General features: G+C 36.1%; 2 protein-coding genes across 2 annotated transcripts in view; both read right to left on the reverse strand.

The window, feature by feature from the left end:
• Positions 1–1,630, reverse strand: part of LOC149788888 (hepatocyte growth factor receptor-like) — a 219,804-nt gene extending 218,174 nt beyond the window's left edge. Inside the window, exon 1 of the mRNA XM_089973562.1 lies at positions 1,289–1,630. Within this exon, the coding sequence (XP_089829688.1) occupies positions 1,289–1,630 (342 nt within the window). The remainder of the gene's footprint in view (positions 1–1,288) is intronic.
• The window catches only part of LOC149788886 (plexin-B-like), a 446,804-nt gene that overhangs the window by 379,269 nt on the left and 46,169 nt on the right, over positions 1–21,366 (reverse strand). The gene's annotated exons all lie outside the window — the stretch shown is intronic.

The raw sequence follows: 21,366 nt of genomic DNA on the forward strand, positions 1-21,366 counted from the left end.
CATTTTGTTTACCCTGATAGACTGTGCTAGTCCACTCTGTGTCCATCAACCACGGATCCTTCTAGACACCACAAACATCTGCATTATCAATACAGGCCACTTCGTACCCCTCAAGTTTTACACTGACCTTTTTTGATTGAGTTTTTCTTGATGGTATCATCGGTATCAGTAAGAGCTGAGCAGCTGTAATTTAGAGCTGTTGTAAATGCCAGCCTAGCAATACTAGGCACAAAGACATCATTGAGGTATGGAAATATGATGGCAGCAGCTGCTTTTGTATTACTATGGTACCTGGGTTATAGGTCACAACAGTACTTTGAATTCCCTAGACCCCAAGCATGTGTCAGAGGAAAAGCAATTGGTTGTTTTTTTCTGTATTTAAACATGCTTAAGTCTTAACAAACTGGTGCTACTAGAGTACAGATGTGCTCCCTGTAATATGTTAAGATCTGTTGTTGCATGAGCAGTCACAAAAACACATGACGGAAGACTCTGAAATGACCAACGTTAGTGGTCACAAAGTGAATTTACCCAAGGAAGATAAATTCACTTACCAATGAGGTCTATGAAAAAGAAGAGCTTTAATTATATGGAAATCCCTTCTTGGACAATAGCAATGAGGTGCCAACTCAGTGGAAGCAAGAAGAGGCATCAACAAAAATGTCGACTCAAGTTCAATTTGTTCCATAAAACATGGGTTTTCAGATCTTTTAAAGTTGAAGTTTTCTCAATTCCAATCCATTTTCAGCTGCATTTCCTTCCATTTAATATCAAAATCACATATAGACGTGCCAATCAAACCCCAAGCAATATTATCCAAAATTTCCTTTCCCACCAAATACTGAATTAAAATATCTTTTATTTTTAGATTTGTTAAAGATGCTATCGCTTCAGAGAGATCCAAATGTTTGTCAAGCAAAAGCAACCCATCCTTTTTAAAAGACTATTACCATTCCTGGTAGGATTTAATACAAAGTTCTCTACTTTATAGGATACTGTGTATGCTTGTTGGTTTCACTAAATATTTCTCAAATGTGTGAAATTAAATATCTTTACCAGGAACAGTCAAAAGGTTTTTTTAAATGTCAATTTTATATGTTGGGCTATTGATAGATGCATGTATTTAACACACCTGCCATCCAGACTATTTCTATATATGGTGTTACACTTTTGTTTGCATTTGCTCTGTGTTGTACCAACTCATGGAAAGTGTGGTGTGCAACCGACCTCATGTTGAGGAAAAGGGCTAAACTATTTGGTAAAACGTGGCATAATCAACCAATGATACATCCATGCCCTTGTGATACTCCCCTGTCATTATCTTTTGGGCCTCTTTCCTCCCCTGGTACCTCATCTCTCCGTTGGCATACATCTGATCTGGGATACCCTTGACTGTCACTAACATCATGCCGATAAGGGGATTGAAAAAATGTTTGATATCATGCATGAAATTAGCCATTTTTGTTACATCCTCCAACAGCAAAAATGTCACCCTTTTCACACTTTTGCAGACATGCTCAGGTTGATATTCCACAAAGGGACACACTTGTTCAGCACGATCTTGTGATGACACAGCAGTCAGTTGTAAAGGATAGCCACCTATTATATGTATTGCAGCCTGACCATGCATGCAGGTTCCAAGTGGAAAACAACATAAAATGCTAGGGATATGCCAGCTATTGTGTAGCTTGCTCCATTATTCATGTTCTGGATTCCCTAGCTGTAGCCATGAAACATTAGCTCAAAGGAGAGGCAGTATGAAAGGCTAGATTTTGTAATATTCATGATACCATTCAGCAACTCAGAATCATGAAATATGTAAAAGCAGTTCCCAACTGCAGCAGCAACATCTGGGTGGGTTATCAGCAGAAGCATTGCCAGTGCCTACATGTATCATGGCAGCATCGGCATTCTGTACACTCTGATCTGTTAAAGAGGCAGTCTGACAGGCCAGATTGGAAGTATGACATGTGATTATTGAGCAGCTTTAAGTAACGCTGCAAGTAAAAGATGTTCCCAGATGTGGCTATAACATATGCATCACGCTGTGTGTGGCAGTGGAAATGGCTGGCATTTTGTTTACCCTCATAGACTGTGCTAGTCCACTGTGTCCATCAACCAAAGATCCTTCTAGACACCACAAGCATCTGCAACACTGTGTGACAAATTGTTTTTGTTCCTGGGTAGTAAGTGTTATTTCCTAATTGATTATGTCTAAAAAGTATAGAAAATGGCTATTATTCCCCACAAACTTTGCTTTTGTGACCAAGACAATGATGTTTTGAAATTTACCTATTTTCCAGAACTTTCCAGAAGATTCAGTGCTTAGTAACCTTGGAGTAACTTCTAGAACTTTCCAGTAATATAAATAGTAGTATAAATACAGGGGCCTTAGTGGATACATATCCAGCAGACGCATTTTGCCATGTCTGCAGCCAATGTATCAAGAAAAGAGCAAAAACGTACTGTCAGGAATCAAAACAAACCCTGGGCACCTCATTTCACCTGCGAGCACTGCAAAGAAACTCTGTAAGGTAAGATGGACAATTCTTGCTCAGAACTTTATGTTATAAAATGTTTTAAAACTGTTAAAATTGTAAAAGTTTTTAATTTTAAAATGTTTTACAATTTTCAATGTTATTGAAAAAATATATCATACATGAAAATGTTGCGAGAATCTCTTACACATTAGTCATGGGTGAAATAAATGTATTTTTGAAGGATGGTACAATGGGAAAAAGAGAGCCGTAAAGTTGAATATGTCAAATATTTGGCCGTAACCCAATCACTACTCAAGCAACTGCTACTTCTGCATGATGGACCCTTCCAAACGTTAGACTGGCAAGAATGCACCTGCCATCACATATCTGAACCTCCCTTCATCCGTGATCCCGGTGTCACACTGACCTGAGCTCCCCATACCCACTCCTCTGGAGAGAAAGTAGTCATCTTTAGAAGAGAGCAGCATATCAGAGAGTGAGGAAGACATTGTAGATCCAAATGACAATTTCAGAGGTGGAGCTGAGGAAAGAAACCCATACTACCCCAACCAAAAAGACCTCAACAACTTGATCAGAGATCTTGGTCTCACCAAGTCCAATGCCGAGCTTTTGACTTCTAGGCTCAAGCAGTGGAACTTTGTTGGATGAAAGTGTGCAAGTTGCAGATCAGAGGAAGGATCACCAAGCTCTTTCCAGCTTCTTCACCCGTCAAGATGGGCTCTGCATCTGCCACAATGTGACCAGTCTGTTTGAGGCAATCGTAATCGTCTGTAACCAGAATGAGTGGCGCCTCTTCATTGACAGCTCATCCAGAAGCCTCAAAGCATACTGCTCCATAATGGGAACAAGTACCCATCTCTTCCCCTGGCTAACTCTGTGCACCTCAAAGAGGATTACAACAGCATCAAGACCTTGCTGGATGCCTTTAAGTATGATGAGTACGGCTCGGAGGTCATCAGAGACTTCAAAATGGTTGCATTCCTGATGGGTCTCTAAGGCTGTTTTACCAAGTTTCCTTGCTATCTTTGCCTTTGGGACAACATGGACACCAAGTCGTACTATCACAGGTGGGACTGGCCATAGCGGACCGAGTTCTCAGTGGGGAGGAACAATGTCAAGTGGGAGTCATTGGTGGACCACCAGAAGGTGCTGATGCCACCACTGCACATCAAATTGGGCCTTATGAAACAATTTGTCAGAGCTCTAGATAAGGAGTCGGCAGCCTTCAAGTACCTTCAAGACTTCTTCCCTAATCTGTCTGAGGCAAAGGTCAAAGCTGGTGTCTTTGTCGGATCACAGATAAAGAAGATCTCGGAGTGCAACAAATTCTCCAGGAAGCTCACTAGTAAGGACAAAGTGGCTTGGAACAGCGTTGTCACAGTGATTTGAAGGCATTCTGGGCAATCACAAGGCCGAAACCTATATGGAGCTGGTTGAGACTCTGGTGAAGAACTATGGCACAATGGGCTGCAAGATGTCCCTCAAAGTCCATATCCTTGATGCTCATCTTGATAATTTCAAAGAGAACATGGGAGCATACTCGTAGGAGCAAGGCGAGCACTTCCACCAGGATATACTGGACTTTGAATGCTGTTACCAAGAACAGTATAACGAGAACATGATGAGAGACGACATTTGGGGGCCGATTCATGAAAGTCATTGACAGTATAATCAAAATTTCGAAAACTACTCACTTCTAAATTTTGTGTGGTCATTTTTGTATTACTTTAGTATAAATACATGTTAATTTTGATTCATATGGGTGTTATTCTGACTTTATGTGAAAGAAAAGACACAAATTTGCCCGTTTTCTCATTGGGAATAGGTCAATTTCAAAATATCACTGTCCTGGTCACAAAAACAGAGTTTGTAGGGAATATTAGCCATTTTCTATACATTTTTGGCATAAGCAATTACAAAATAACACTTACTACACAGGAACAAAAATTGTGTTACATAGTTTATTATCAATACAGGCCACTTCGTTCCCCTCAAGCTTTACACTGACCTTTTTTGATGTGGGTGCAGCTGAGGTTTTTCAGGATGGTATAATGGTTGGCATCAGTCAGAGCTGAGCTGCCATTCAGAGCTACTGGAAATGCCAGCCTAGCAGTACTAGACACAAATACATTAATGAGGTCTGGAAATATGATGGCAAGCAGCTTCTTTTATACTACAATGATGCCTGCTTTTAATTCCCTGTAACCCAAGCATGTGTCAGAGGAAACGAAATTGATTGAGTATTTTCTTTACTGAAACATGTTTAAGTCTTAAACTGGTGCTACTGGAGTACAGATGTACTTCCTTTGATATCTTAAGAGTTGTTGTTGTATGAGCAGTTAAAACAAAAACATGGGAATAGAACAATGTTTACTCAAGTTCAATGTGTACCACACATCATGAGTTTTAAGATCTTTTGAAGCTGAAGCTTTCTCAATTCCAATCCATTTTTAGCTGCAATTCCTTCCATTTCATATCAAAACCAGATATAGACTTGCCAATCAAACCCCAAGCAATATTATCCAAAATTTCCTTTCCCACCAAATACTGAATTAAAATACCCTTTATCTCTTGCTTTGTTAAAGATGCTATCGCTTCAGAGAGATCCAAATGTTTGTCAAGTTCAAGCAACCATCCCTTTTTGAAAGACTATAACCATTCCTCGTAGGATTTAATACAATGTTCTCCACTTTAGAGGATACTGTGTATTCTTGATGGTTTCACTAAATATTTCTCAAATGTGTGAAATTAAATATCTTTACCAGGAACAGTGAAAAGTTTTTTTTTTAAATGTAAATTAAAATTAATCTCAGAAATGTTTTAAAGAAATCCATATCCCAGATGGGCCTCCAATTTCTCTTATGACTCTATGGTCTTAAATTAAATGACAGAAAGAAGCAAAGCCAACACGTTTGCAAAATCAAAAACTAAATTTATTTCTCTAAATTACAAAGTGAAAATTTATGTGGAACTTACATTATTGTGAATTAAATCCCAATTAATCCTAAATATTCCATCACAATTACAAATGGAAAGAATTTTCCAAATTCCAATATTCTCGAATTTGCTTATGTTCTAATAGCTTTGAATAGGTTGATGTACCAATAGTCTTGATGTATAATAATGATATAATCCAGAAAGTCTCCAGAATTCATCCCAAAATAGTGTTTCATTCCATAATATCCTTTGTAATTCCAATGAATAATGCAAATAAGTGAGTCCTCTTAAATTATATATCAACACAACAGTAAATTATTCCATGGACTGGACTTGAAATAGGCATACGTTTTATTAAAACCTTTATATAGAGACTGTCACCTGACCTATGGTACAATAGTATTTTCTGGAAAACTTCAATAACTTTTGTAAACAAGGACACGCTTCTAGAACATTTTTAAGTTTATAATTAAGGGCAGATCTCGAACTCAGATATAAGTAAATAACTTATTTATAACGTACAAACATGAAAAATTCAAGTACACACAAAACATTATCCACAATCACAGCCAAAGGTCAAGCACACAATATAAATTAAGTATACATACATTAGGTAATGTCAATACCTCCTCTTAATTTTCTTTTTATTATACACCGAACTTGCTCCAGAAACAAAAGTTCAGGAGATGAAACTCACAGTTCAGCACAACAGTCACACCCATACCTCATTTTTATAAATTCAACTCATTTTCAGAGGCTAATCATATAAATATAAGTGACTTAAGAGAACGGTAGGATTAGGTTGACATAATCTGTAACAAAAAGTGTCATATCTGACATTTTGTAAACTATTTGACCCTATCTCAAAACAAAGCATGTCCAGTCTGCAATGCATCACAGATTATCACTGTTGTCAAGTAAGCAAGGGGCAAAACACTGAGAAGCGAACAGTGTCTGGTCAAATTTCTTATCAAAGATTAATTTCAATGTCTGAAATGTAAGGCAGTTTCTATTTATTTGTTCTAGCTCAGGAAGCTTTTTTTTTTTGCTGCTGCAGGCATTAAAACTTTTGTAGACACACAAAATCAAGTGTAACATAGCATGATGGGAAATCTTATGTTTTCGCACAAAGGATATATTTTTCACAAGGGATATTATTGGAATGAAAAATATGAAAATTATTTCGCCAATAAGTTGCTACATTTAACAAATAAGTATATAATTAATTATGATATTTTATATATGTTCATGCACTCACTGATGCTTCTGCATGTCTTCTGGACTTGAACGTTTGTGTTCAGAAAAGCTCTGTTGTAAGCCAAACAATTTGCATTGTACTGTACATGCTCTAGACATGGTCAATAATATAAAGTTTATTAGTTCCTGTAGATAACTGACTTACTCTCTGTAAATATACAGTTATCATGTATTATTATTATTATTATTATTATCATTACTGTGTTCCTATAAAACTATAATCATGCGTGCTGAAATATCAACTTACATTTTGGTCACTGTGCCTTTAAAATATTCATATCCATGTATCTATAAATTGTATCATAAAGAAAGACATTTCCATCATACCCCGAGAGAATCCTTGTCTGGGGCTCAATTATCATTTCCCATATTTCCTTTTGTGCATATAAATAGTTATCTAGTCAGACCTGTGATTTTCTGAATCAGTGCCAACAGCTAAAGAGGTGGGTTTCCATAAAATATGGACAGCTGGTCTTCCAGTTCTTTCTGTCTTACATAGTGTACAAGATTAACTTTATCTCCTTTTGAGAAATTGATGTTTATATTCAGAGGTCAAAACCTTTCTAAAAGATAGTTTGCAAATGAAATTGATGAGTTGAAAAGAATACCAGGATGGCCTTTTTCTAAAGTGTACTATCTTGTGGTTGGGATTTAGGGTGTGAAGATGTATCTAATTAATCCTTTAAATCAATCCTTAAATATATACCAACACTTTAATACTATAATACAACCAGAAACAATTTACCAAGAGTAACAATAAATCTCTACTGCTGTCAACAACAATGTTATTTCTATGTAAAGAAATACCTAAACTGTATACTTATATGTACTGAAATCAGTAATAAACCTAACACATCTAAGTGTTTCCATGTATCTATTGTTTTGTTCATAAACCAAATTGCCATTAATATCACACTTTGAGACAATCCTTATTTGAGCATCAATTATCCTCTCCTGGATTTCCTTCATTGTATATAGACATATGGCACTCATATTAGACCATGATTTTTCTGCATCAGTACCAATAGCAAAAGTGGCAACTAGGGCCTCATTTTCTTCAGATGTAGACTGCTTTTTTCTTGGATTTATGTTGTACAAGATTGAATTTATTTAATTTTGTAAAATATGAAAGTACAAGTGAATGTTATAGTCATCTTTGTAAATTCTGATCAACTTTGATAAGAAAGATGAGTTACCATTATTTGTAAATTTCTGGTTTGTCAGAGAGCAGACATTGTTTTCAGTTTCAAACATAGCTCTGAAGAAAATAAGATAATTGAGCTTGTTTATTGATTTCAAAAGCATATGTGGGATCTGTGTTCCAATTAGTTAATGAATAATGCAAAAGGCTTTTGTTATATGTTAGTTCAATATAAAATTATATAATTATTTGTAAGCAGTCCAACAGTTGTTTTATTCCAATTCCATTACACACAAACAAAACACTTGTAATATCACTGCCTGATGGAACTGAAATATGGTTCACAATAATTGTTATGTGTATTTAATTTGTATTATATGTTAGCCTTTGTCCATGATTATATGTAATATATATGCAACTTTTATTGTGCAGTCGATCTCTGTACACGATTCAAGCTAGCAGTTTGGCCTCTGTGCCTAATATTAAGTAGAGTAAGCATGTTTACTAGATTTGAGTTCTAGATGCAGCTTTGATTCTGACCTAAGAATTTTCTAGCAACAAGTTTTTTTAACTGTTTAATAGAAATTTCCATTAAGATGACCCTCATCCTGGTCCTTGAATTGTGTCTTAGGTTTTTATATTAATGCTGATTACAATAACTCATTCGTTATCTTAACATGAGTGTGAGTGGAATCAATTTGTCTTTCATTTAATATTTGAGAAGCTTTATTCATTTATTTAAGCTATTCACTGGAATTACAAAATACTCACTGATACTTTTCAGATTAAATTACTATTATTGTGAATTAATTCAAGAATAATTTGGATTATATTATTGTGATATATCAAAACAATTAGCACACGGCCACATTCCAGGCTATTAGTACATAAGTAAATTCAAAACTGGAGTGCATTCAAAACACCACTAGATTTCATTTTGAATACTCTATACTTTTGGACATTGTCACGGAATGGTGTAAATGTTATTCATTAAATACATGTACTCGGGTTTCGTTTTTTTTCGCTGTACAACGATACCCGAGGGTGATTATGTATATGGTCTATTGTATTTCGAAATCGTGAGTACGATTCGTCATATGCCACACGTGCAAGGTGCACGAAACGGCAAAACGAAAAGTCTAAACGTATACATACTTTACTGTATGTAAAGGGTCTTTACAATACTAATGGTTTTGTCAGCAAGCGGCCTGCTTAAAGGATTCGCACAACTCCAGCTGTAGGGGTAGGTAAGTTTTTGGTCTTAAGTGATAACTAGTGTGTTACCATATTTACCGTTGCATGTTTGTTATATAGTTTTCTTTATACAGCATAATGCGTGCATTTTTTTTTCTTGTTGCGACGTAGTACAGGATTTATATTGGTAATGTAAAGCTACATTTTTTTAAAGAATTGTTTACTATAGTCTTATCGAGAAGGGTTAGGTTTACCATTGAACCTGTCATTTTGTAATTGCCATAATAATATAATCTTTATAACTTACCAAATATGACGTCCTTACGTTATTATGTCTGTATCAAGTTTAGTACACTGTATCGGGTATATTTTCAGCTGTCTGAGGGTAGGAATATCCGGATGTCCGGTGTTGTTGGATGGGAGGAATATCCGGGGTGTCCGGTGTTGTCTGAAGGTAGGAATATCCGGGGTGTCCGGTGTTGTCTGAGTGTAGAAACGTCCGTTTGTCCGGAGCGTTTAAGGTGCCGGAGTGTCTAATATCTAGTGTCCGGAATGTCTAATGTCAAGAGTGACTAAGGTGACCCAGCCATAGAGCCGTCAAAGGACCAGTGTGTCCGGAGGGTCTAATATTTGGAGTGTCAGGAGGGTCTAATGTTCTGAGTGATCATAGTATTCCGAGGGTCCGGAGTCTGTGGCAGTTGTGAAATTGATTCGTAGGAGCTGTGGAGCGGATATGGTGCACGGGTAACGGAGTGTTTCTCCATACATGTATTTTATTAGCTGTAGGCTAATCTTGGGTTAGTAAGACCCAGTGTATCATTCAGGACTGGACAGATAGATGGTATATCCGTCCTTGTGTTTAGCAACATAATTTCGCTACCTGAGCGAATACATTTTTACTATGTGTGAAAAGCTTACATCGTTTACTATTTGAGTGAACTATATTCATCTTTCCATTATTGAATCATTTGTGAATCATTTATCCTGTGGGTTTTTTGTTACTGAACTAATTTATTCGTATTTTTTTTCCATCTTTGAATCTGTGCGTTGTATGTTAAATAAATCCAATATTTGGATTATAAATACGCACACATCTTCATAATCTACTGCTCATATAAATCACCACATTAAACCATATATATGTGTTGTCAAAACGTGTTCTGTTGTCAATCCGAAATATCCCACCCGGTTATCTTGTTACAGACATGTGATACAACTTTTAGGATTTTGGGATTTAATTCATAATGTTGTAAGTTCTTTTAAATTTTCACTTTTATTATAGGCAAATAACTTATATGTTGAATTTGTTTTTACAACACTTCTCAGTTTTTACTCTTTTCTATTACTTAGTTTACAACCATAGATTTGTAACAATAATACACTGTGATCCATACAACAAACAATCTGGATAGTATTGTTTTTCTGTAGAAAAATCTTACTGTGACATGAATTGTGTTCAGATCAGAAATGTGATTTTCTGGATGAGTAGCAGCACACAAAAAGGCAACCCAAGCTAACTTACCATGAGATGAAGATAACGTTTTGCACAGTTCTGTCAGGTTTCAACATGTGTCATGCAAAACTGATTTCACATCCTTTTAGGAGCCACAGCTGCTCTAGTTGGAAAAGCATCAGTCATAATCCAAGTGTCACCAGTCCAGCCTCAGTGTGTCCTTGGCAAAAGCACTTAGTTCCCATTTCTTCAGCACGATATAGCCAATAATGTGTTAAATGTTCATTTAAAATCAACAAAAACAAATCTCCTTTTAAAACAAAAAAATGTTCATGTTCAGATGCTAGAGCCATTTAAATAACAAAATGCTGTGGAGATGAGGAGTTGAAAAGGATACCATAATATCATTTCTTGCATTGCTGTTGGGGGAGTAGGTGATGATGTATCTATTCAATTTTCAATCCTGAAATGAATCTAAAAATATTTACATTGTGGCACCTGGCATACACAAGCAGTGAAATTTACCTAGATTTAAATCTCTAGTGCCATCAACAATAATGTAGCAACTGTTCAAAGCAATATCTCACCTGATATATTTAATGAAACTGGTACTTACGTTCTGGCATGGTGGCCTATAAACAGGTCTAGCTATACCTATGTATGTATAGCTCTCTTCATAAACCAACTTGCCATTTCCATCACACTTTGAGACAATCCTTGTTTGAGCCTCAATTATCCTCTCCTGGATTTCCTTCAGTGTATATAGACAGATGGCACTCCTGTTAGTCCAAGGATTTTCTGGATCAGTACCAGCTGCAAAAGTGGCAACTAGGGCCTGGTTTTCTTCAGATGTAGACAGCTTGCCTCCCAGTTCTATCATGCTTCCATGTTGTACAAGATTGAATTTATCTCCTTTTGTGTTCTTACATTCCAACTCTAAATCAACGTATGAGTAAAAATTAACATCATCTTTACAAATTCTAATCAACTTTGATACATAGGCTGAGTTAATGTTATTTTGAAACTTTTGGTTTGTAAGAAAGTAGACATGTTTTTCAGTTTGAAATATGGCTCTGAAGTAAATAAGAAAACTGTTCTTTATTTCTTCCTTAATTTTAAGCCATCTTTCAGAAGCAACATCATTAAAATGTTGTGCAATGATACTAAAAGCATATGTGGAGTCTGTGACCCTGTTTGTTATTATATAGTATGGATGGTCATTGTCTGTTTCTTGGTCATATGTTAGTCCAACATACAAATCTGTACCATTACTGTTAAGAAGACCAACAGCTGTTTTGTTCCGATTCCCATACACGTATAAATTACTGTTAACATTACTCATTGAAACACTGACAAGATTTGTAGCATTATACAATGCACACTTTCCATTGTCATCAATACCACAGACAATCAGGGTATTATTATTTGTCTTTAATAAAATCTTGCTGTAGCATGAATTACATGTATATTGAATTGAATTCAGGATACTGAGGTTATCAGTATGCAACTTGTACAAGTCCCCATCTCCACCTAAGTATAGAACACCATTTTCCTCATCCACCACAATGTTCCTTAGATTATCCCGGCTAAAACTGTTGTCCGAAATGATCCTCCCAAAGAGTGCTGCAAGGACTGTCAGACTCACAAAGGACAGTAAACTAGTCTTAGACATATTCATCAGTTCCATAACTTGGATGTTCCTGAAATTGATAATTACACATGCAGACGTTACAATGACATTTTATCAAGTTCTCATGTATTACTAACTTATTTAGTTATTTATTGCCACCAAGATAACGGTCTACTTATGAAAAAATAAAGGAATGTATTTATCATTAAACGTACCTGCTTGGACGAAACCTAAACTTTTTAAAATTTTGAGATGAGATTATCTTTCAAGCAGGGTGATTTTTCATTTATTCTGAGTGTAACAAGTTGCATAACACTGTAGTGTCTGAATGGAATTTAGGATGGCCAGGTTATCAGTATGCAAATTGTATGCATTTTCCTCATCCATCACAATGTTCCTTAGATTATCACGGCTAAAACTGTTGTCTGAAATGATCCTCCCACATAGTGACGTAAGGACTGTCAGATTCACAAAGGACAGTAAAGTAATCTTAGACATCATCATCAGCTCTAGAATATGAATATTCATGAAACTGATAATTTCAAATATAGAAGTTAAAATGTTATTTTCTTCAATGCATTTAAATTTATTTATTTATTTTTCTCAAGATAAGCCCAATGATATTGTCTTGTATCAGCGATAAAAATGTGGAAATGGACATAACAAGGATTTCTTAAATAAACATTTACCTAATGGTTGTAATAAATGGAGATGGGTTTGTCACTAGAGAAGGCAAATGAAAACGAAATTAAGTGGACTTGCAGATACCAAATAAGTGGCTGGAGAAAATTTCCAACCATGGAGAAACACATACTAATCCCTGAACTTGTCGGCGATAGAGATCAAACCTGAGACTGCAGTAGCAGAAAGCAACTGGCTCAACTGACCTTTTCCCAAAGACTTTTGACTGGAACTTCCTTCATACTAAATACATTCTTGGAACCTAAAACTGACGATCTGAATATGTTCAGGGATTAGTATGTGCATCAAAAAGAACCAGCTGGACAACAGCAAATAGAATAATAATAATAATAATAATAATAATAATAATAATAATAATTATGAGGATGATGATGATTTTATTTTCAGAGGGTGACTACCTTTGTTACAAATAAGAGTTAATCAACTTGAAACCCTCTATTATATATACATATGCAAACTAATAATAATGTTTTCAAAAGTAGCATACACGCAACCGATTGCACAGAGCATTAACTACTGTTTACATAAATGCTGTATCGGATGCAGGAGGTGGTGGGTTCCATCCCCGGCCGAGTCATACCAAAGACTTACAAAAATGATATTAACAGCTGCCTCGCTTGGCGCTCAGCATTAAGAGACTAGTGTTATGACCGGTCGGCTTGGTATCAGGATAATGTGACTGGGTTGGACATCATGCTACATGTCTGTGGCATGATGCCCCAGTGCTAGACATTACTATAAACTGTCACACTGCAGACATCTTAGCGATATGACTGAAAATTTTTTAAAGCTACGTTAAAAACCCAAATCACACACTTACATAAATGCTACATCATTGATGTAGCATGAAACAGGAAGTTGGTAGTGTAACTTTTATTTCATTTGCGAAGTACACCAATTTTTGTTTTATATTTAATCCACCTAATACACCTATTGCTGAAGGAAGATATAGTTGTGGCTAATAAATTATGATGAGGAATGTTATTCCAAACATGCACAGTTGAAAATAAATGCAAAGCTCTTTTAAAATAGCTCTCTTATTGAGCTTGGTTAATTTGAAATTGTGACATTTTAATCGTCTTAGATTTGAGATACCAATATATTCTCTTTGCTGAAAAATGTTGCTTAGGTAAATGGTGGCAGATTTGAAGATGTCTGACATATCATTTTGGCTGTCCTAAGAATATTCTTTCACTCTTATGCAATACTTTCATTCTAAGCATTAGATTTTGAACATTATCTATTTAAAGATAAATGATTATTTTACACGAAGAAGTTTTAATTATAGTAGATTATTTTACACGAAGAAGTTTTAATTATAGTACATGACAAACTTGTAAACCTTATAAATTTGGTTCATAATCCATACTATTACATCAATGAAATGCATGTATGGATGGATGGATGGATGCATGCATGCATGCATGCATGCATGTATGTATATATGCATGACTGAGTGACTGACTTTCTTTATTTCCACCTCAGTAGAGATTTTAATCAGTTGTTTTCATTATTGCATGATACTAACAAGAACATTAAAATGACTATTAATAAAAAAACTAAACATGTAATATATTGACACAAGTACAATAATTGCCATAAGTTCTCTGCATTAAAATTATATTTTGTGCCTCAATCTTATTAAAATCATAGCCAGCATGAAAGCAAAGGAAATAGGCAAATATATGTATTATTTTCAAAACAGTTCTTTTTGAAAAATATCCAACAAGTTAGACGTACGTATGAGGTGCACTGCATAATTAATATTTGCAGTATAACATATACTTTATTTGAAATCTTGTTGCAATAAACTAGTAAGGTATATTAAACACGGAGCTATTATATACATGAAATAGGTGTAAGGCACATAAGGAGAGAAACTTATGTAGTTGTACAAAGTATGTATGTATGTATGCGTGTGTGCGTGCGTGCGTGTGTGTGTGTGTGTGACCGAAGCATGCAAATATGTGTAAGGAGTACAAAATACCCTAGAAATGGAAAACTTTAAGGCGAACACAATTAAAAATATACATAAACGAGAAAGCTCGCAGGAAATAAAATGTAAAAGTAAGTACCATCGAAAATAACATGAAAGGAAAAAGTAAATATCATGGAAGATCTGGAATTATTTACATTTCACTGGCATGTTTTAAATGAACTGTCGCTTTGGTTAGCTCTCGGAACATGAGGAATCTAACAGTTGTGAATAATGTTGATGGCAGTCAAAAATGAAATGAGTTCATTGAATTAATATATAGCCTAAGCGCAAAGTCAGAAATCGTGTTCAAGCTTATTTGTGTTTCTATTTGTTCTTCTGTTTATTCTGGTTCTTCTGCCACCAGATGCATGAATTGTTGTCATATTAAGACATCCATAAAGTCAACGTTTTCCATTATCTTACTCAAGAGGATGTGAAGTAGATAGAGTTAACTATCCTGACAGAAAAGCCAATGTGAGTCTAACATGTCTATTGCGTTTATTATTTGATGAAACATAATAAATATTGCGTTCATCGTTTATGGCTTGACAGTAAAGAATCATATGCATGGCTCTATCTGCAACTAATGTATTATAAAGTTTGCAGTTATATTCATCCTCGGACGAAATTAAATAATCAATGTGTTCAAAGGTTTGACCATGAGCACTCAGAAATTTAAAGTTATTGAATGTTTAATATCATGGTGTTTGCAAATGTTTACTATAGGAACTGAATTAGTACCGTGAGTCCCGAAACGATTATCGAACATTTAAATCACTAGATTGTGAAATAATAGGCAGCCATGTTCTGAGCTTCTCAAATGTTGAGCCAGTCAATAATAAGTGCATGCATGACACCTCTACAGGGCAAATGTACTCCTTGTTTCACATCATGTTTTCATGAACTCCATTCAAACTTTCAAACTAGAGTGGTGTACTTTACCGAAATATTTTTTGACGTAGCCTTTCCAAGAGGCCTTGATTTACGAATCAGAATTCTACACGTATTGTACATGTACATTTGCTATAACAAAAGCCTGCCACTGAGTTATAGAATTAAAATATAAATGTCATAAACTCAAATGTCTTAACGATAACTATATTATAATTTAATGTATGATACATATATCCCTAACAATATGTATGTATGTATGTATGTATGTATGTATGTATGTATGTATGTATGTATGTATGTATGTATGTATGTATGTATGTATGTATGTATGCATGTATGTATGCATGAATGTGTATAGTTTAATGGCACGTCAGCAAAATGCCGGCCATAGAGTGCATATTAAATGCTAAAGACCAAAGAATTGCGAGAAACTTTAGGACTATAAATTCCTTTTCCTTAGGTCCCAATGTGATGCTTTGTATTGAACTTTCTGCAACAAATATTTGGGTTTCCATGGGATTTCACATTTAATATATTTATAGCTGAACGATTTCTCAGAAGCAACCTGTACTACAAAAACTTGACACTATCCAGAGAAAAGCCTTACTATTATGCACAGGAACACTCCCCTCAACATCATTAGAAGAACTACAAACACTAACAGGAGAACTACCCTTAAAATTACGTACGCAAGAACTGTTCCTCCGATTCTCCATTCGATTAGATAACCACCCAGACAACCATCCAACCAAAATAGCTATAAATAAGTGTAAAGTTGTCTTCAAACCCAAAATCATACCCACCATACCAATTGGCAAAGTAATCCTTGCACTAAAAGATACCTCTACTAAAAAAACAGGTAACAAACAATACAGACCAGAACAAATCAACATGGTTACAAAAACCACCAAGGATTAACACTGAAGCTACCAAATTAGGCAATAAAGAAGGACAAGAAAACTTACTAAAACCTGTACTGGTAAACGAAATCAACCAAAACTACCCGGACTATGTTAAAATATATACCGATGGAAACAAAAATAAACAACCCACCAAGAACAGCAGCAGCAATAATCATCCCTGAATTCAATATACAGACGGAATCCAGATTACGTGACTATTGCTCCATTTACACCACTGAATTCTGGACTATACTTGAATCATTACAGTGAATCAAAGACAACCAGCTACCTAAAGCAGTCATTATAAACGATTCCCTAAGCGTTATCAAATCGATCCAAAATCGCAATACACACTCTAGGGAACAATTCCTCGACAGAGCATGCCAATTAATCGACGATATCACCACAGCACATCAATTAGTCGAGCTCATGTGGATACCGTCGCACATTGGAATCTCTGGCAACGAAACAGCAGACACAGTTGCACAAACCAAACTAGGAGATCAAAACTATATCAAGCTTAACTATAGCTCTACAGAAGCACTAAGCTTCGCACAAACATATATAGACCAAACATGGCAAGATTTTTGGAACTCCTCCACAAAAGGTAAAAAGCACCATGAAACCCAAAAAAAACCGAAGATAGGAACATACAGCAACCTAAGGGTACTATTTAGAACAGAAAACCATAAACAGGATAATAACTGGAAAAACTAAACTAGCAAGCAGTTTTGGAAGATTTATAGAGCCCAAACCAGCAACCCTTAACTGCTTTAATTGCCACACAAACCAAAGATCTTCATCACGTATTCAATATATGCCCAAAATATCAACCCGCTCGGAAAATATTTATCAAAAACCAAAAAGAGATTGGATCACCACATACATACCCATAGTTACTTATGGACTCTAATAAAAAACAAAACAATCAGAATATAAAAATATAAATAAATTCATAGACTCAGCATGACTTAGGAACAAAATATAATTACTATCCTTACAAAACCAAAAGACCCAGTAACTAGTTAAATAAACTTAGAAGCCACCACATAAAAACCCATAACATATCATTCAATTTTACAAAAATATTAATAAATAATTCACTTACGAAGCTCCTATCAAAAACTAAGGAAACAGTAAAATCGGATGTCCTAGATGTCCTTAACGAACCGAGAAATCAGCTAGGACTCCGGTCCTAGATGTCCTTAACGAACCGTGTAATCGGCTAGGACTCCGGTCTCTTGCTAAATAAAGTATAAATAACATTCAATCTCTAAAACATTAATAAATAAATAACTTAAAGAGGCAATATCTAAAAACTTAGAAATAACATAACGTAGGAAGCACACCCTAAACACCTCGACTAGTAATACCATAATAACCTTTAAAATCTCTGTCCATACATGATTTCTACTAAGAACCTCTATAAACAGCATAGAACATCCCCCCTTTTTAGAACATTTTGAAGAAGACAAAATCGAAAAATAAAAAAAGAAACACCAGGCAAATGCAATAAGAAACCAGAGATGTAAAGCAAACATGACCGTTCCCGAGCTTTCTTTCCCACTAATGACAGCCAACCATTCAACTGTAAGGGACCTTTATGGACCCACAGATTGAGGCCAAACTATCAGGGTTCCTTGAATCCATGAAAGCCTGGGGGAGGTGGCACCATTCCCTTCCCCAGGAACAACTAGAAGGCTGCGGTGCAGTCAGAATAAAGTGGCACATGCACAAGTGTGCGCACGCCACTATAATTAAACTCAACAACAATAAAAGTAGAATCTGCCCAGTTATTTCCCCAATATAATTGGCATATAGAACTAAACCAGATATCATATACCATTTGTCTAGTTGATAAGTCCATATCAGTCCACCGATGGCACATGTATTTAACAAACTACACATACTAAATATTTATATAGAAAAGTATTGGAACTAAAAACTGCATTGTGACGAGTAGGGTGTTAACCATAAACAAATGTTTACAGTGTTGAAAGCAAACTTCATCCCAACCGCCCAACTCTCTGCTGTTCTTACTCTGCCTTTCCTGAGACTGGTAACAGTGCCAGAAAATCCTTTGGAGCCCTTAAGCATACAAAATAAAGAGGTATTTTCTTTATCAATGTTAGCATTCCTAGAGTCTTTGAAAGACTTTTCAGGCACTTCATCCCTAACCAACGTCTTAGAAAATGACTTCACGATTATCTTGATGTTTCGCTTTTCTCTAAGCTTCTTGTTCTGGGGATAATATACATCCGACTCCAGAATCTAAATATCGGACATTTTGCACAAATACTCACGCAAACTGATTGAATTCGCAAAAACATTAAAGACATAGTATGCATAATATGAGTAAACTTTTAGAACAACAATGCACGTTAAGTACTGACATTTACATTGTTAGTTCATGCGACTTACGCATTTTGGCAAATAAAGATATACCCTATATGGACAACTAGACATGATTGGTCAAAATGAGTATAGCAAAAGCAAACAGTAGCGAGATTTGAATTTTTGCTCAGCATGCATCACATCCAAATGTCAAGCAACAAGGACAAGGCCTAGATCCCCAAACGAGCCTTTATATTATTCGCATGCGTTGCGTTCGCCGAACACAAGCAACAAAACGAAACCTCCACGAGCAAGGCTGGTAGAGGCTGATATGGCATCGGCAATGCAGAATACGCCGAGTTTATTCGCCACCATTGGGCATACTGCCGCCCATCCAGTGAGGAACACTATTTGTTCATGGCCTACTTCCCCCGGGCAGTGGATTGATACCTACCGAAGACGTGGTACAGCACCTCAGTGGCTTCAAGGAGGCGACATAACAAGCGCACACAAGGCCACACATCTCGCAATGAACCTACGAGATCTCAAGCCGTCGCTGAAGGAACTCTGGCGGATATTCCTCGATGTGCCTGACACGGAGCTCTTAAGCTTTGAATTCATCGCGTCGGTCATGGCTTACAAGCAGGAGGCAATTGACATGAATGGATGCCAGGCGTCGGTAATGCAGTTATTTCGGAGTTGTGATAAACGGGCATGCACGCGATGAACCGGCTGCGAAAATATGGCGTAGTGTGCATAGGGCAAACGTTGACTCACAGCAAGTTCGGACCAAAAGTTGGCGGATGGACCCCGGTTTTCCAGATGTGATGTAAGCTGAGTCAAAACCTGTATTATTGCTATGACTTTGTCAATTATTTAAAAAAAGGCGGACAAAGTCGTCTACCAATATTTTAGTTAGCTATACCGGTGCAAACTCGGTTGGACAGGACAATATATGACTATCTTCTTGTTGGATTGTAACGTGGACTTGAGAGTTCACCAACCTTGCGAACGCTTATTGATTTATTAGTAAAATACACTTATCATTATACAAAACGTCTATCAATATTTTCGGATGTTACAGTTTGTAACCAAAGCGAATTTAACTGAGTTCACCAGTAGGGTTGTTGTTTGTGTTGACCCTAACGAGCTTAACGTTTTTCAAGATCGAAATGGTAAATTACAAACATCTAACGTTGACAAAGATGTTGTTTCATTCTATAAAGCGCTGTTGCATATACTATAACCATGATTATTGAAGTCGGTGTAATCAAAGACACTGACACCACAACAAGCGGTCGATTTTAATTTTCCATGACGTAAATGGTTATGATAAACCTAAATCAAAGATCTTAAAAGAAACTGAGTCTAGATCGTATTTATTCATCTGATCGATCTTTACTAGTAGGTTTGGTTCAATAGCAATACTGAAAAATGACATCTAGTCTGAAAATTTATGATACGTCACCCTCAGCATCATGATTCAAAACAACCTACGCATGTGATCTCAGCATCGTTGGTCGTTTGGAGATCAAATTTAGTTGGAAGGACTCAACATCATTCCACTTGGGTTTTTGAATGTCTTTGGCGTTTATGTCAAGATTATATCGATCGCCATAGATCTGATCGATTCTGACTGCGGTTATCAGGTTGTGTAACTACCAACGGGCTTTTTTATTAAATAACAACGGATGTTAATGTCGATAGCAATTTTGTTTCACTTGTTGACGAACATCCGCTTCAAAAAGGCGTACAAGAGCCTCATATACATACAAATATAACCTTGTTAAAGGCAAAATAAAACTCGACCGTTTAAACCATCCTGATGTACCACTACCAACTCGAGGCCAAATTGAAATCAAATCAAGTGCACTTGAAAATGTTCAATCGTTTTCTGTATCACGAGGTGCGAGAACACTCGTGGATTGTTTCTACAACGAGGAAGTGGAATTCACCGCTGAATACACGAAAGTTACATTTTCAGTGAATATGTTATACCAACATCGATTCAACTAAAACAGAAATGATCTCGACTGTTATTCAAAAATTTCTGGGCGAAGACCAGAATGGTCTTTCAGACATTTTTCAATGTTATAACCGGTATTGTTCTGAGTAAATGCAGTGCAGGGACCCCCAACGTATAATTGCCGCAAATTTAAATATTCTCCAAGCAGATACTTTCTATTATTGCATGACAATTGTACTAGTGAAAAAAGAGTAATTCGTTTGAAATGCGTGAGCGTGTTGCATCTCATCAAGGTCAGCCTGTCGAGCAATTATACTACGTGATCACTTTATTAATAGCAGAACTGATATACCCTCAATGTTACCGACTCGGAAAAAAATTGACACGAAGCATCAACTGTAATACGAAATCACCATGATAGTCGCGTTAATCATGCAATACAAACGAATGTCTATAGTAGTAGATGCGACCTATGGG

This window comes from Sinohyriopsis cumingii, chromosome 11, assembly GCF_028554795.1.
Source record: "Sinohyriopsis cumingii isolate HCF-2022 chromosome 11, ASM2855479v2, whole genome shotgun sequence".
Lineage (NCBI taxonomy): Eukaryota > Metazoa > Mollusca > Bivalvia > Unionida > Unionidae > Sinohyriopsis > Sinohyriopsis cumingii.